Below are 16113 nucleotides of genomic sequence, written 5' to 3'. Positions count from 1 at the left end.
ATCACATCTCAAGATGTCGGTCCAGTTTCGTTTCGAGCTCTGCCACAGAACAATCCTAAACTCAGTTTACAAGGCATCTAAAAACTTACATTTCAAGATCTTTCGACAAACACAACTTGCCAATTTCAGGATGGCTTTAGTTTTTTTGAAACATTATGATAATGGAAAATGCATAGTCTGATGACAAATACAGGACATCCTTGCCACGTAAAACACACGATGTAACGCGCAACAATTCTATTCTTCATATATTATCATGGCTTCTTCATGGCTCTCCTCATCTTCTACTTGTTCTGTGGCAACAAAATCTGAATCTTGACTAGCCTCAAGCTTATCATTGCCATTCTCCATCAGTGGTGTTGATCTCAGGACAACAGAATGTTCACTATCCTCGACCACGTCTCCTACATGTTCAACTTCAGCGAGTCCTGGCCCTGGCATTAGCCCGATAGAACCTCTTCGCGCCGATACACGCGTCGATCTTCTTTCGCTGGGAATCACAAGCCTCCCTTTCGCATCTAACTCTACATATTCTTCACCTCCTCGTCCCGTACGCCGAGATTTGCGCGCTGGTGCTTGTGCAATGTCCGTCCTATCTTCGTCCATATCCGAGTCGCCATACGAATAGTCAATCTTTCGATTTGGTCGGCGAGTTCGGGTAGAGCGCAACTCAGCAGCTTGTTGCAGCTGCATGGCCTGAGCAATTTTACGTTTGACTCTTTGAGCTCTCTGCAGATAGATTAAGCAAATACCAAAATGTGGCATAAGACATACAGCTTCTTCTTTTTCAACTCTGTCTACTCTTTCTCTCAACGATTCGCTCAACTTTTTCTCATCCTGTACACCCTTTAACCATCTTTTCCATTGGGCTCCACTTTTAGTACCGCCATTCCCAGAAGGTGGCTCTTGTGATTGAGCACCGTATATCTCAATCTCGTTGAGGTATTGAAAGTAGTCGTCTTTGGAGAGACTTATAGACTCAAGCGGACATGGACGTTTAAATGGATTGCCCGAACGATAGAGACGCCATGAATCTTATTTACATCAGTTCTGTTTAAAACCAAAAACGCACCATCCAAGGCCCAAATACGTTGTCTATTCCGACTTTGGCCCAACGGCTCAACAATGATAGAAGATGTTTCCTCTTCTTTCGTAACGTTCTTTGACGAGGAACCTTTCTTGGGTTTTGGTACTGATTTCTGAGAACTATTGATGATGTTCCTTATTAATTCAGAATACGTCACTGCTGTATCTTTAGCAACTACCAATGTAGGGTACACCAGACATACATTGCCAATCAACCAATTGCCTCAGTAGTCTTACCCTTTCCCTCCAATCAAGTTCAAATAATCCGCCACCTTTTTCCTCCATTCTCTTTAAAGGATTTTTTTTTGCTCGATCCCATGTAGGTTCACCATAGTACCTCAATCTACCCAGCTCAGATCGAAATGGATCGTTGGTACAGCAACTCGCGCGATTTTCTTCGTTGAGAGGCCAAGGACGATCCCAGACTGTCCACTCAGAATTAGAAATAAGCTGATCTGTAATGTACGAAGAGAGGTGGTGTTGGATGTTTTCAGCACTGTGGGGTTAGCGTAAACCTGCAAAAAACAACGTACTTGAGATTTCGATTACCAGGCTTGAGATTTGACAAAAAACAGACGAGTACACTCTCAAGTACATCGTCTGGACGGCTTGCAACTGGCTCATGTAGACTTTTCTCCAGGCTTTTACAAAGTCAGTGAGGCGCTCTTGAATTTCCTTGACGTACTCTTCTAGAGTCTCAAGACCAGGTATTCGCGAGCACAAACTAAATCTGACAATAAATGCCCATATAAATGCCACTTGCCAACTGATTAGTAGCGTTAGTATAGGCCTCGCCACGTATATATCAGCTCACTCATCTTGGGGCCGCTCGGCTTTGACAAGATCTGATAAGTGCTTTTCTATGTCCTCATCATATCTCCTTTTTGCGTCCATCTTCCTCTTTTCTTCCAGGTCCATCATCTGCTCATCTTGTGGTAGTACCTCAGCATTGTCTCCGCCTTGCTCATTGATTGTGCCGTTCATGATTTCTTCTTCCTGGCGGGCCATAGGCTTCTTCTGAGAACCCGCCGAATATTTTTCTTCATTCACAAAACAAAACTCTTCATTTGATCATTATAAAAGATAAACAAACATAGCGGCGACCTCCGCTTTTCAATACCGCCACATCTGGAATTTTCCCGTAATGCCGCCTGTCTCTTCTTATTCGGGAGTTATCGCAGCAAATAAGAATAAGAATCGTTCATATCAAGAATTCAACTTTTCTATTTTGATTCTCTCGCCAACCATTCATTATGCCCTCTATCGCAAAGATGGTGTTTGGAAACGGCCCATTGGGTCCTTCGTATGTTGAATTGAGACTGGAGAATACATTAAAATTGACCAAGATTGCTTCGTCTTGCATATGTCCATTACAGCTTTGCTCCAATGATCCGTCAATATCCCAGCATTCAAAAATATTGGGCCAGATGGTCCAACTTTTACAAGAACGCCGCTGGTTATAGGAAGAAAGGTTATTTGTTGGACGACTTGGTTCCAGAAGAGAACAAGACTATGCAAAAGGTAAGCGGACATGGCTTATCATAATAAAAAGCTAGAACATAGGGCTGGACTGGTTAAAAAAAGTCAATGGCCATTTATTGGTGAACAGGCTGTACGGAAGCGGGATGGAGAGACGTTAGGGCCGTAGCAAGTGTTGGAGTTGGAATATTCCGTGATATGCGGATTAAATGTTATCTTCGCCTTTCAAATTGCTCTCGCTGTTCCATTCTGCCAATCACAAATTAACGCCCTTGACAGGCTCTCTCTCGTCTACCCGAGAAACTTTCCTACGACCGTGTTTTCCGTCTTCGACAAGGTCTCGTGCAGTCTTTGTTACATGACGAATTACCAAAGGCCAAGTGGACAAAACCTGAACAGGTACGTTTACTAACGTGGGCTCAAGTTGCTCGTTGGCTGATAAATAAACTTAGGATGAGTCCTATCTCACTCCTTATATCCAACAGGTACTTGCTGAAGAGCAAGAGAGAGCTGAATGGGATCACCAGGCTGTGGAGAGAATCAAAGCTAGAAAGGCTGGCAAAAAGAGTCCTTTTGACCGACTTTAGAATTACTATCGGACTAAAGGTCCAGAATAACAACAATGCATGGTTTGTCGCGCCATATATCTGTTGTCATTGCGGTAATAGACTGTTAATTCGCTGTGCATTGCGGATTATCCTTCCAAATCTTGCATTGGTTCCATCTTTGGGATGTTTGAATGGTCATTTTGTTGTGAGGCTTGCTGCTGTCGTCCTTGTCCATTATTGTGGACACATTCATTCAGCTGGAACTCTCCGCCATTTGAACCAATCCTTGAGCGTGCTTCATGCGCGTTCAAACTTTCCAGATATGTGCCATTGGCTTTAGCAGTGACTTTGTACATCAAAACTCAAAAGAGCCAACCAACTGATACTACGTTCTACAAACTGTACTGGCTAAGGACTGAAAGATTCTAGCGGCATTATACAAATGTCGCATTACATTAAACTACATAAACCCTGTATTAACCATTGTTTGTTTCTTTGTACATAATTCCTCAAGAACAGTTCATTCCAACTTCTCCAGAAAATCCAGCCTGTCCAGTACCACTTGTTTGCTGGTTTCTTCTATTTCACCAGCCAGAAAGATTTCATCGAGAATAGCATAAACCTATACAGGCCAGATCAGAAGACGGCTCACAAAAGTCCGGAAGTTGGACCATCGGACTAAAGCAAGCTTACTTTATAGAAGGAAAAGACCAGATCAAGTTCACAGACGTTTTGGAAAAAGGCATCTACTGGTCATTAGTGATCTCACTTTCTTAGCGACCACAAGAGAATCAATTTTACCAAGTACTTCGACAAACAGATGAATAGCTTCGAGATACGCAAGCTCATTATCGTTGGAATCAACGCATACGCAAAAGAAGAGGCCAGCATATCGACGGTAAACGATCTTATCGTCTCGAAACTGTCAGTCAAGTTATGGGTAATATTAGCAAATTGAGTACAGAGTGTAGATGCGAATAGAATAGAGTACTTGGTCAGCCACGAATACTACATTCTGTCCAGCTGTATGGACTAACCTCGACAAAGTTGGATTGGTACTTTTGATCTCTTGGTGCAATGAGTCGATGAACCTCTCCTCTTAATCTGACCTGCAACGTCCAACGTCGTCAACTTCGTATCCTTCTCACTTGACGAGGCAGCCTTGAACCATGTCGAGTCAAGTATAGATATAACAGAGAAGGCAGACAAACTTTTTCGTCATCATCATAGGGCGCATACCATTTTGAGAGCCTTGTCTTTCCTTGTCGATTCTAAGTATTGTAGCGGCGTCAGCGTAGCCTCTCTCGGAGCAGCTTGAAAAGCATACTTGAACGAGAATGAACTTGATCATAACAGATGTCCCAAATGAGAGTGTACGGCTCTTGTACGTCGGGAAAAGAACGGCAGTGGTTAACAATAGAATAACGTTATAATGTTAAAATATTGTACAATGAATTAAAACAAATACGTCAATATAAAGGAAATAAAAATACAAAAACACTATGTAAGCAGGATCCTTTTTAAATAACCATCTTCATATGAACAACTTTTAATTTTAATATTATTTCTAATTACATCTTTATCCATTGTATACAACATGTCAACCCTCTATACACATATAGATGATTTGCCTTCTCCTCGTATTCCTCAAAGCATTGCATCCCCACGCTCATCATCTTCTACGGAATATGAAGATAACCTCGATGTCTCCCCTTTTAATGAAAAGAACGACCGATTCAGAGATGATCCCGACATGGAGGAGGGGCATGCCAATATCTATGAATTAGAAGAGAATCTCGGCTCTGGGCATAGATCGGTAAGCTCTCAAAGTTGATACTCGATGAGAGGTCTGATGGACTCGAAAGTTACAGCCAAGGAGAAAGTCTCGCAAGATATTAGTCATCTTGATTGGAATTATCACTTTTGCGATCATAATTGGTGGATTAGCAGCTTCTGGATACTCTGTTCCTTCCTTTTCTTTTAATGATGGCACAAAAAGGATAACGATGGACCTTATTTTCAATGGGACATTTGCGGCTTACTCAAAACAGATTAATTGGATAAAAGAAGCACAAGATGGGACTTTTAGTCATGTTGACGACAAGGGCAACATTGTACTCAACACTGTCCGGAATAGGTCAAGCGATACCTTGCTCGTCAACTCTTCTCTTGTCAAGAATCTAGAGGGAGAAAAGTTGCCTTGGCAATCATGGGCTTTATCATCTGATATGGAGTATGTTCTCTTCAAGACTGACCATGTCAAGCAATGGCGTCACTCTTCGTTTGGAAACTACTGGATCCATAGGAGGAAAGATGGAGCGACATTTCCTGTAATAGAGGCCATGAACCCACCTACCATCACAAAGTGCATCTGGTCTCCTGTTGGACATGCTTTGGCCTTTGTCAGTTCCAACGATCTTTATCTGATTTCTGAAAGCCAAATGGTTTCCAACTCTCCCACACCAATTCGCATAACAACCGACGGAAGCCACACCGTCTTTAATGGTGTCCCAGACTGGGTATATGAAGAAGAAGTGTTTGAAACGGATTCTGCCTTTTGGTGGAGCCCTGATGCCAAGAACATTGCCTTTCTCAGGAGCGACGAAAGCAATGTCAAAGATTTCAAGTTGCTATATTATAATCCTGGTGAAGATGCGTTTGAAGTACATCAATACCAGTCCGAACTTGATATGAAGTATGTATTGTCAGCTGATGAGTCGAAGGCAGCTAACTGTTTGAAGATACCCCAAGCCCGGCACACCCAACCCTCTTGTCTCGGTTCACATTTATAGTCTTTTGAGACATTCACTATCTTCACTCACATGGGCAGAAAAGCTGCCAGTAGATGATGAAGTGATAACCGAAGTCAGCTGGGCTGGCAATGATACCTTGCTCGTCAAGGAGACTGATCGATCAGCAAGAAGGGGAAATGTTGTGCTCTTTGAGCAGGGCAAAAAAGAGGGCAAGGTTGTGAGAATACTGGGTGAAGATGGGGAAGAAGGCGACAAAGGATGGATTGATCATGTTTGTGTTTGCCTGTTTCTCACGATTAATTCAAACTCATAAAGAGTACAGAAGCAGAATGTTGTTCCAGTTGATACCCCAGTCTCCGGATACCTTGACATAGTGCCAAACAACGGTTACAACCATATCGCGTTCTTCTCACCTCTGAACAGCACCAAACCTATCTGGCTCACTAAGGGAGAGTGGGAAGTCACTGAGATTTCTGGCGTAGATGACAAAATTGGCCTCATGTTTGTCAATTTTTCCGTCTCTTGGGACCAGCTAACAAACCATTCAGTTACTTTACGGCTGCCAAGCCTTCGATTGACAGACACATTTTTTCTATCCCTATCCCTACCGAATTTGACATAAAAGCGTATGACGAATCACCCACACCAATCACGGACACTAATTCCCCAGGCTATTACGAAGCAAAGTTTTCGCCTGAGGCTGGCTACTATGTCCTTAGTTATAAGGGTCCAGATGTGCCTTGGCAGCGATTAATTGAGGCTGACACCGAAAAAGAAAATACGAGAGATGAAGGAGAGCGTATGCCGTGCTACCAAGTGTCTAGAGATTCTGCTGACTGCTATCAGGGCCAAACATCCTATTAGAAGGGAATTCGGAGCTCAACAAAACTCTCTCTGAGTACCTTCGTCCACTTGTTACACGAACAACCATTCAATCCGAAGGGCACGAGCTCAATATGCTTGAAATCCTACCTCCCAGAATTGATACCACTGGGCGACGCAAGTATCCCGTTTTAATCCGCGTCTATGGCGGACCTGGATCGCAGATGGTATCTAATCGATTTGAGTTTGATTGGCACTATTATCTTGCAAGCACAGAAAAGTACATTGTGGTAATGCTTGACGGTCGAGGGACTGGTTTCAAAGGAAGAGGGTTAAAAAACTCGGTACGAGACGAGTTGGGAAAGTATGAGGTGGTGGACCAGCTACAGGCTGCAAAAGAAATGATAAAGAGGCGATATGTTGACAGGAGCAGAATCGGAATTTGGGGATGGGTGGGTGATCTTGACTCTTGCCGTGCTAATGCGTTTGTGTAGAGCTATGGGGGGTATCTAACCTGTAAAACTGTCGAAGCCGACACTGGAGTATTCACCTTGGGCAGTAAGTGTCTATCCAATATTCCAACAAAAGCTCAAGCAAGTACAGTGGCTGTAGCTCCCGTAACTAATTGGCTCTACTACGACTCCATCTATACCGAGCGATACATGTCTACTCCTAAACTCAATCCTGAAGGATACCTTGCGTCTGCGGTCAACAACGTTACCTCTTTCTCAGGCGACAAGGTCGACTTTATCTGGGCACATGGTAGCGGTGATGACAATGTGCACTATGCCAACTCAGCTTCTCTGCTAGACAAGTTGACTCAAACGGAAGTGAGGGGCTGGAGATTTAGAATGTTTACAGATTCGTGAGTAACCTGTCGTTGCCGACCTTTATAGCTGACTGCAGATAGAAAACATTCCATGGATAGGCGACATGCTTATAGAGAATTGTATGAATGGATGACGGATTTTTTAATAGAAAAATGGGGCAAGGGTGGAAGGATTCATCATTCATAGTATGGTGTTACGTAATGTATTTGTTGTAGGTATATATGTGACCAGCTGATTCTTTGGTGAGATGGAAATGGAAGATGACGTAAAGATATCAGACTCAAGACGCGTCGCGTCTGGGAGCTGACGTGTATGATGGATGAACATTTTTAGCGTGTTTTTGATTGTGTAAGAATATTATTTGGTAAGCTGGTATAGTTTATTTCCGTACGGATGGCCCTGAACACACCAGGCACGGAATTTGTGTGTCGTTTCACTTTCCACCATCAAGGGTGATTTTCGAAACATCCTTTCCCAATTTTGTACAAAAGGCAAACAGATGTTGTGCTTCTTGATTTAACACCTCCATCCTTCTTTTTTCTCTTTTTCTTCTCTCTCTTTCCCTTTTCTTTGCCACTCCAACCATAGTGGTCTAGTATCCTAACCGCTGGTCGAGTTGATCTTGGCCAAGTCATTCTTTCAGCGTCTTCAACAGTGCTCTACTAGACCTTTTAATCATCTGCTTCCGACCTATCCCTTACCATGCGCGTCACATCTGCCCTACTTTCTCTCTTGCTGGGGAGTCAACTCGCAACATCTGTTCACGCTCCTGATTCGCGGCGAAGACATCATGTCATCAACAGGGCTGCCGGAAAGCAGAATCCATGTATGTCCTTTGATTGAGCGACTCCCTTGGAAGGTGCTTATGTGCTGTAGCGACAATCACTGATAAAGTTGTGTGGGAAACTGTTTTTGTGACGAAAACGGTATGGGATGATGACTTGCCTACGACGACCGCGGCCGCTCTCTCAAGCGCTGCAGAATTGGTTGCTGGTGCAATAAGCACTACATCAGCTGCGCCAACTACTGTGGCCTCTGGGACAAAGTCCAAAACTGCCAACTCTGCCTCAGTGACGAACAAATCAGGCCTCCTTCCCGATGGTATCATTGCTAAAGCTGCAGCCCTTGGCTTGACGCTTTCCGCTGGTATCAATCTTTCCACTGCTCAAAGATCTCCTACCACTACATCTACTCCTCCTGCTACAACCGCGGTTTCTGGCCCCAAAAAAGTATTTGCGCATTTCATGGTCGGCATCGTCTCGACCTATGAAAATGCCGACTGGGTTGCCGATATGCAACTGGCCAAAGAAAAGGGCATTGATGGGTTTGCGCTAAACATTGGAGTTGACCCGTATACCCAACAACAACTGGATCTTGCCTATGCCGCCGGTGCATCTGTCGGGAACTTTGATCTCTTTATCTCTTTTGACTTTAATTGGTACAAACTTCCGGATACTGGCGGTGTCGCAGACATGTTGAAGCGCTACAAAGATTCTCCCGCTCAATATCGAGTTGATGGAAAGCCTTTTGTGTCTACATTTATTGGCGATGGCTTTAACTTTGTCGAGGTGGCACAACAGGTCGGTGAACCCATCTACGCTGTGCCTTGTTGGCAACCTTCGGCAGAAAATGTCAATAATGCTGGTGTCTCTGGTCTCTTTTCTTGGTATGTTTACTTTTGTCTTGTTATTTATGCTGACTATTTAAAAGGGCGGCATGGTCTGGGCAACTTGACAATGTTCCTGTTGATGCCGAAAAAGACACCTCTCGGGACCTTGAGTATCTCAAGCAAACTGAGGCTGCAGGCAAGACTTACATGGCACCTGTCTCTCCTTGGTTTAGCACCCACTTTGGGAAGGAAGTTTCGTATTCGAAAAATTGGGTTTTCAAGAGCGAGGCTCTATGGCAGACTAGATGGGATCAGATCTTGGAACTTGGTAGCAGATTGAACTTTCTCGAGAGTATGTTTGATTGCATTGAGAGTGGGCAACTTCTAATACTTTTGCAGTCATCACTTGGAACGACTATGGAGAGTCTCACCATGTTGGTCCTTACAACACTCCTCACACGGATGATTCCTCATCTCTTTGGGCTTCTGGTCTTGATCATGCTGCTATGCTTGACTTTGCCATTCCGTACATTAAAGCTTTTAAGGCTGGCTCTTCTGTCCCTATCATTGAACAGGAACAACTCGTGTATTGGTACCGACCACACCTCAAGGACGTCTCTTGTGACAGTACCGACAATTGTGGAAGCAAGCCCACTGGTTGGGAGTTTTTGCAGGACACTGTCTTTGTTTCTACTCAGACTAAGGAGGGCGGGCTCGTCAAGATTACTTCGGGAAACAATCCACCCGTCGTCCAGACAGTAGACGCTGGCGTTCAAATGATTGAAGTGCCTATGAGTGTTGGACAGCAAACTTTTGAATTCGTCACTTGGCATGGTGGCCATGGACAATCCACGTCCAATGTCAGTGTTATCGACACGTGTTGGGTATGTTTTTTTTCTTTTGTTTTGTTTGTGGGAAGCTTATGTTGTGATCGATAGAATGGTATTTATAATTTTAATTATCACTCTGGTTCAATAACCTGTTGATGTCTTTACTTTTATTAACTCGAGTGGCCGTTTTATGAAAAACAGCCTTATCTGTAGTTAGACTATTAGCTTTTCTTTTCTTGTATTTCCGTTTGAGAGCTAATTAATAGAGTGTGCTACATTGCGTTTACTTTGAATACACTTTTGATTCGCTCTCATTACATTTTCTTTTTCCTTTTACTAGACGCCCTTTTCACAAGTGTAGCTTCCAGTATTAGATGCTGGCATCTAGATTATAAAATATCAGGGATATATATGTGATGTATTCCTTTTTATCCTACTTGTCTCCAGATTCAAAAAAGTCATCTTGTGGTTGGTCTTTTTGCGCGGTTGACTCGGTTAATCCTATTTGAACGTCGGCACCAAGTCCAACTACAACGCCATCTTCTATTCCCTTCTTCATTTCATTCTCAGGCTCGCCTTTTAATTTGCCTTTATCCATAAGCTGTTTTGTTTCCAGCAAGAGGTCATATCGGCGTTGAAAAGGCCCATCAAGAGAAGAGGGCGGAGGGTGGAGAAGCGGAGGTAGGCGTAGCTTGTCTTCTTTATTTTCAGTATCAGGTTGGGTTGGAGAAGAAGATGGGAAAAGAGCAATATACTTTTGAGTATTCCTATGTTGTGTAAGTGTCCAGATACATGGGAGAAGGGCAAAGACTGACGGGTAATGCAAAACGTAGTTCAACATCACTCTAGCATCCTCCAACTCCTCATCATATTTGAATCTCTTCTCGTCACTCAATGTCTTTTTGTCTGTCGAGTCAGAAAGCTTCTTTTTCAGTCTCTTGATTATTCTGAGAAGCTTTTGACGCTCGAAAAATTTGACCTTGAACGAATCAGATGGGTATTGAAGTTGTAAATGGACAAGCTCACTTTGTGATAGCGAGCGCCATTCGTTCGTTCGATATTTCTCCTTTGTGCCGCTGCGAGGTCAGATTCTAGACTGGTCAATCTTCTTTGAGTCTGAATGCGCAACGCTGGATCAAGATTATCCTGGTGGCACAACATCAGTAAATCAAACGCTTTATACTGTTTTGGATACCTTGGACAATAGACGTCTAGTCTGTCGGATGGAGGACTTTAGCTTGCTTAGACCAGGTATGCCGCTGTTATCGCGAACTTCTGTCGTTGGAATCTTGTGAGTAGGTCTAGGTCGATTACTCTTTGACGACGAAGGGTCGGAAGGTGTTCGAGGCTGGCGATATGAATGAGCAGTTTGGCGCCGTTTTTGCTCCGCTGGCATGTTGCGCGACAGGAGATTGTAAGATGGCGACAAGATGGAGTTGCGTTTTAAAAAGCAAATGAAAAAGTTTCAAAAAAGATGTAGAATTTTAGAGGTTCTCCGGTGGAGGTTCATCGGAGGTAGACGACCACAAATTTGCTCTTTTGCTGGGAGTCTTGGGTTAAGATGATGAATAGAATTGTAAAATTCGTTGGTTGGAAAGTTACTGGGGGAGAATACTTCAAACGAATGAACGTCAAAATGGATATAAAGCGAGAATTAAAAATTCTAGTATAAAAAGAATGCTGCCCCGGAGAGACTCGAACTCTCGACCGTCTGATTATTATGTAAACATAACAGTCAACCGCTGTAACCAGCTCAGCCACGGGGCATCCTTACGAAGTGCTACATTTAAATGGATTATAATTCGTTTTTTTCCTACCCACTAAATTTGATTTGTGAACAAGTATCGGAAATAACCTCTGATTTGTAGTGTTTTACAAAAAGTGGATTGTCTGTTCTTGCTCACTTAATTAGACTGCCACTTTGTCTCTCATAGAATAGAAATTTACGCCGAAGCATGTTTGAAAACTCTCAGTCATTGTTGTGACCTATGGATATATTCTCAATTCAACAACCAAAAGTTGTCAAGGCATGATAAGTAGCAAAATCCACGTCATGCAAGTTGAGGTTTCTGGATGACCCCAATATTTTCTTCAATTTCTATCTCTTGTTTCTTTTGGATTTCTTTCTTTTACCCATATCTTCTTTTTAAACTTGTCTCAATAATAAAATTCCCATCCATATCTCTTCTCTGAACTACGACCAAAACACGCGCTTGCTGGGCCCTCATCATCCTTACAAAAACGACCTTTTTAGTGCTAAGACCGCCAATTCAAAAAGAATTTTGACTCTCGTTTTACCTGTGCTTTTATACTCTCAACGACAAGAAAAACTTTACAGATCAATAAAAGAAAAAAGAAATTATGTCTTCAGTCATGACGTCGATTTATCCTAGCCCTTCTTCAATGACCACTTCAGTAATCACTGTTCCTTCTTTTCCTTCCAGCAAAGCTCCTTATGCCAATACGATCTCTTCGCCCTTGCAAATGGGACCTAATGGTCGCCTCACCACTCCCCTTGCACCTCCCCCACCTCCTCCTCTTCATATGTCCGCACATAGTCACGGTCCAGGTCCGGACAGACAGGTGAAGTATGCTGGAGCGGATCACACTTTGGGCCCAACTTTTAGTGATGAGGAAGACGGCGACGACTCTGCTTTCATTGCAGCGAAGATGGCTTCGTTGGGTCTTGACCCCAATGGCATGCCTTATAACCGAAGCGGATATTCTGTAAGCTTTGTGACTTTACTCAAATCAAATTTGGCTGACTTATATTAGACCTACCGAGGTAGAGAGAAAAAATCGAAAACGCCCAACATACCCAAATATGACCAGCCCTACCCACAACAAACACAACAACAGATCCAGCAACAGGCTCTCCTCAATTTGCTTGCGCAGCAAGGCAATACTGCCCATGTACGAGAGGCTATGGCTCTCTTAGAGCTCCAACAAGCTCAGCAGGCGGCCACTGACCGTCATTACTCTGCTCTCTCTTCTATATCCTCTGCTCAGGCGAAAGCTCAGTATCAAGGGCGTCTTGCGGCTCAGCGACAGGCTGAACAAGCAGAATACGAAAAGCAGCTTCACATTCAGCGTGCAATGCAGCAAAAACAGTTGGAGCTACTGGCTATTCAGAGAGAGGCCACTAAAAGGCAGTTCTTGGCTCAGCAACAAGAACAGATGAGAATACAGCAAGGGGAGCGGGAAAAGCTGAGAGAGATGAGCCGGCAACGCGAGACTTTTGTACAAGCTCACGTGCAATCAGAACTTCAGGTAAGACAGCAAAGAATGTCTATGCTCAAGGGCTACGCAGCTTGCAAACATGTGCTGACCAAGCTTTCCTTTTTAGTGGAATAAGAGTATGATGGTTGATGACTTTAAAGCGCGTTTTGAACCGGTCGTCAAAAGCGTTATTGGGAATGACCGTTCAAGGTTTGAACCAGGGCTCACAGGTAGTCAAACAGCATTTGGTGGACATTTTGGGCAGTCTTTTGTAATTTCGCCTGGAACAAGTACAAGCCCTACTTCACCCAGTTGGAGGTCTCAAGCTTCTTCGCCTACAAAATCTGTCTCTGGATCTGAAACTGCTACTACGCTGAACACTACGAGACTGTTGAACCCTTCTATCGTTGCAAAAACTGCACCAGGCGGCCGCTTTGCTCAAGCTCGCGCTGCTCTCGCAGCTTCTGGTACTTCTTCTTTCGGCACTTTAACGGCAGCGCTTTCTAAACGCTCTGCTTCTGAAGATCATTCCACAACTCAAGAAAAGATTTCACCCGCAGAGGTACCTCGCACCACCCCAGCCTCACCCACCACAAAGTCTGCTCGTATGCCTCTTGAACTCGGTATTGGCCACCCTGCTCCTCTTGCTGCGCCCCTGCCTGTTGCTAGTGGAGCTGAAGAGAAAAGAGTTCACACTTACCCTCTTACAGCCACTAGTAGGACTCAAATCAGAGAAGAGAGAATCGCAAGCCAATCTGTAGGGAAAAAGGTGTTGGTTGCGAGGCAGCCGTTGGGTCCTCCCGGAGATATCAAAGATTTGGGTAACAAGAATTTCCAGGCTAGGTGTGTTTTATCTTTCATTCTGACTTTGAAAATAAAATAAAAATGAGTCTGATTACCTTTCTGTGTAGGATCAGGAAGCAGGCTGGTTTAAACCTCGGTATGCTTGGACGTCGCACTGAGACGCCTGTTCAAGTTTCTGTCGTCGTCTAATTCTATAAACCCATTAAAACCTCACTCGACATATTAAGACACATATCCTGCCAAATACCCACAATCATGGCGCCCACTCTTTACCACATTGTTCCTATCGTTCCCACTAGCGATGCGAAAAGCGAATAATTGACAACATTCCCTCCAATTGATTGTATATCATAATTTGTACAGAAAAATCGAAAAAAAAATCCTGGGAAGTTGTTAAGAATGAAGTGACTGGTAATGACCAAGCAAACCAACACCAATACGATGAAAATGGAAACGGAAGAAGAGTATGAGCAGAGATAGTCAAGGGAAGAAGGCAACTTTTTTTGGTTTTACGCACGCAATTATGCCTGGTGTGAGCCGAGAGCTAAACTAACTTGTTTGTCCTTCTTTCAAGTGCTTGAATCGCTTTTGTACCCATGTTTGAACGCTTATGGCTATTTTGTATACATTCATGTTCGTTGTAAAAATGTAATGTGAGGAAGATGATGAATACCCTTGAGCAATGTAATGGGTTGATACTCTTCATTTATTCTCAGGCTAGCTGTGTCTTTAAGGCGCCCACAGATATAGCAATGAAAGTTGGCCAGAAAATTATAATTGAATATGGGATGTAAATCAGTGCTGTACATGGTTGTATTTTAAAAACGCATCCTTTAAAATGAAATACTTTTGACTGATCTTCAAACCTCCACATTTTTAATCCGCCATCTTTCAATTACTTTTGCTTATCGCATTTCAATACATCTTTTGCAAAATCGAGTCACAAGTATAGAAAAACACTATTAACATGGCCACCCGTGTCCCGCCATCAACGACACCATTACCTTTTGCTGATCGTCCAGCACCTCCCACGAAGGACCTTGAAGTGCCCGAGGATTACAAGGAGACTTTTAAAGCGCATCAGGTATGTCAATCCTTGTTGGCCAGTTGAATATCTGGGTAAAATAACGAGAGCAAGCCTATGGAGTACGGCCTCTGCTAAATTAAAGAGAACGAGCTAAAGTATCTGTAGGAAAAAAAGACTGTCAGCAAGGTCGGTTAAAGATTGGCAGGATTCAACCTATGATGTACAGAACCTTCAACTGATAGAAGGGGCAGTTTGTTGACCCCTGTGAAACCGCTCGAAAAGCCTCTCTGGATTGCCTAGAGAGAGCACATTACAACCGGGGCGAGGTGAGTTCCCTATCGTCTGTTGCTTGAACAAAGTGGTTAACGTTGTATCTAAAGTGTCTTCAATTCTTTGCAGCTTATAGGCAATGTAAAGGAAATTGGGTATGTTTTTGCAACAAATGAATACAGAATTAATACTGTGGTTGGTAGCTGGCCATGCGAAAAGAGGACAGATTGAAAGGAAACTGAGATTGGCTAGGTAAATGACTGTTGCATAGTATATTATCGACAGCTAACAAGATGTACAGCACAAATCGTTGACATTATTTCTTAATGTATAAGTGACTTGTACGATATAATGGTAATTAAATCATGCTTTATCTTACCCGTCCATCGCATTTTCTAATACATCTATACAGCAAAGTCTACAGGGTAGTGCTTGCTCACATGAATTTGGGCCATTTGTGAACACTGCCTTGTCTCTGGTTGGCTTGACAGAGTATGGTGACTTTATTGGCGACGATGCAAATGATTTCTGTCATCAGTTGTAATAAAAATAATTATTTGAAGTATATGAATAATCTATCCATATCCATTTGAAACTAATGGCCAAACATTCTAATGCGGTCTTCAAAATAAACGATGATTAGAATTTAAACAAAGAATCGATTAGAAATAAAAATGATCACAAATACTACATTAGAATTAATCCAATCTGATTAGAAATCTCGTTCAGTCGACGTCACCTGTTTCTTTGGCGGACTTTGAATACAAAAAGCTGTCGGAATACAAATCCTTTTCTGTTTTATTATCGTCTTTTTATTTCAACTTTACAAGAAATTG

The 16113-nt window shown here is 43.1% G+C and overlaps 8 protein-coding genes and 1 non-coding gene across 9 annotated transcripts; 5 read left to right on the top strand and 4 right to left on the bottom strand.

Annotated features, from left to right (window-relative positions):
- Nucleotides 1–237: 237 nt before the first annotated feature.
- Nucleotides 238–2094, bottom strand: L203_105808 (uncharacterized protein; the record flags this gene model as incomplete). Its single annotated transcript, XM_066215171.1, has 7 exons — nucleotides 238–729; nucleotides 775–1034; nucleotides 1091–1243; nucleotides 1290–1511; nucleotides 1636–1727; nucleotides 1772–1852; nucleotides 1901–2094. The coding sequence occupies 7 exons, from the start codon at nucleotides 2092–2094 to the stop codon at nucleotides 238–240; spliced, it is 1494 nt and encodes a 497-aa protein (XP_066071268.1).
- Nucleotides 2095–2339: 245 nt separating this feature from the next.
- Nucleotides 2340–3152, top strand: L203_105807 (uncharacterized protein; the record flags this gene model as incomplete). Its single annotated transcript, XM_066215170.1, has 4 exons — nucleotides 2340–2389; nucleotides 2463–2607; nucleotides 2845–2964; nucleotides 3018–3152. 4 exons carry the CDS (start codon nucleotides 2340–2342, stop codon nucleotides 3150–3152), a joined length of 450 nt encoding a protein of 149 aa, XP_066071267.1.
- A 481-nt stretch (nucleotides 3153–3633) lies between these two features.
- Nucleotides 3634–4464, bottom strand: L203_105806 (AP-2 complex subunit sigma; the record flags this gene model as incomplete). The annotated part of the gene is made up of 6 exons (XM_066215169.1): nucleotides 3634–3735; nucleotides 3807–3859; nucleotides 3915–4035; nucleotides 4151–4222; nucleotides 4325–4384; nucleotides 4441–4464. The coding sequence occupies 6 exons, from the start codon at nucleotides 4462–4464 to the stop codon at nucleotides 3634–3636; spliced, it is 432 nt and encodes a 143-aa protein (XP_066071266.1).
- Nucleotides 4465–4710: 246 nt separating this feature from the next.
- L203_105805 (uncharacterized protein) lies at nucleotides 4711–7704 on the top strand (the record flags this gene model as incomplete). The annotated part of the gene is made up of 9 exons (XM_066215168.1): nucleotides 4711–4929; nucleotides 4979–5808; nucleotides 5855–6137; nucleotides 6189–6367; nucleotides 6415–6665; nucleotides 6713–7140; nucleotides 7183–7246; nucleotides 7292–7553; nucleotides 7599–7704. The coding sequence occupies 9 exons, from the start codon at nucleotides 4711–4713 to the stop codon at nucleotides 7702–7704; spliced, it is 2622 nt and encodes an 873-aa protein (XP_066071265.1).
- A 516-nt stretch (nucleotides 7705–8220) lies between these two features.
- Nucleotides 8221–10113, top strand: L203_105804 (uncharacterized protein; the record flags this gene model as incomplete). The annotated part of the gene is made up of 5 exons (XM_066215167.1): nucleotides 8221–8344; nucleotides 8395–9184; nucleotides 9229–9479; nucleotides 9527–10011; nucleotides 10066–10113. 5 exons carry the CDS (start codon nucleotides 8221–8223, stop codon nucleotides 10111–10113), a joined length of 1698 nt encoding a protein of 565 aa, XP_066071264.1.
- Nucleotides 10114–10390: 277 nt separating this feature from the next.
- L203_105803 (uncharacterized protein) lies at nucleotides 10391–11353 on the bottom strand (the record flags this gene model as incomplete). The annotated part of the gene is made up of 4 exons (XM_066215166.1): nucleotides 10391–10724; nucleotides 10773–10936; nucleotides 10984–11103; nucleotides 11153–11353. 4 exons carry the CDS (start codon nucleotides 11351–11353, stop codon nucleotides 10391–10393), a joined length of 819 nt encoding a protein of 272 aa, XP_066071263.1.
- Nucleotides 11354–11637: 284 nt separating this feature from the next.
- L203_105802 lies at nucleotides 11638–11724 on the bottom strand. The gene has a single exon. It is a non-coding gene; the product is annotated as a tRNA-Asn (tRNA).
- A 594-nt stretch (nucleotides 11725–12318) lies between these two features.
- Nucleotides 12319–14169, top strand: L203_105801 (uncharacterized protein; the record flags this gene model as incomplete). Its single annotated transcript, XM_066215165.1, has 4 exons — nucleotides 12319–12684; nucleotides 12733–13227; nucleotides 13304–14019; nucleotides 14088–14169. 4 exons carry the CDS (start codon nucleotides 12319–12321, stop codon nucleotides 14167–14169), a joined length of 1659 nt encoding a protein of 552 aa, XP_066071262.1.
- A 778-nt stretch (nucleotides 14170–14947) lies between these two features.
- On the top strand, nucleotides 14948–15519 carry L203_105800 (cytochrome c oxidase-assembly factor COX23, mitochondrial; the record flags this gene model as incomplete). Its single annotated transcript, XM_066215164.1, has 5 exons — nucleotides 14948–15064; nucleotides 15173–15193; nucleotides 15250–15333; nucleotides 15388–15432; nucleotides 15481–15519. 5 exons carry the CDS (start codon nucleotides 14948–14950, stop codon nucleotides 15517–15519), a joined length of 306 nt encoding a protein of 101 aa, XP_066071261.1.
- Between the last annotated feature and the right edge of the window lie 594 nt (nucleotides 15520–16113).

The sequence above is a fragment of the Cryptococcus depauperatus genome, chromosome 7 (assembly GCF_001720195.1).
Source record: "Cryptococcus depauperatus CBS 7841 chromosome 7, complete sequence".
NCBI lineage: Eukaryota > Fungi > Basidiomycota > Tremellomycetes > Tremellales > Cryptococcaceae > Cryptococcus > Cryptococcus depauperatus.
The sequence above is the reverse complement of the archived record's forward strand: the minus strand, read 5'-3'. Positions and strand labels throughout refer to the sequence as shown.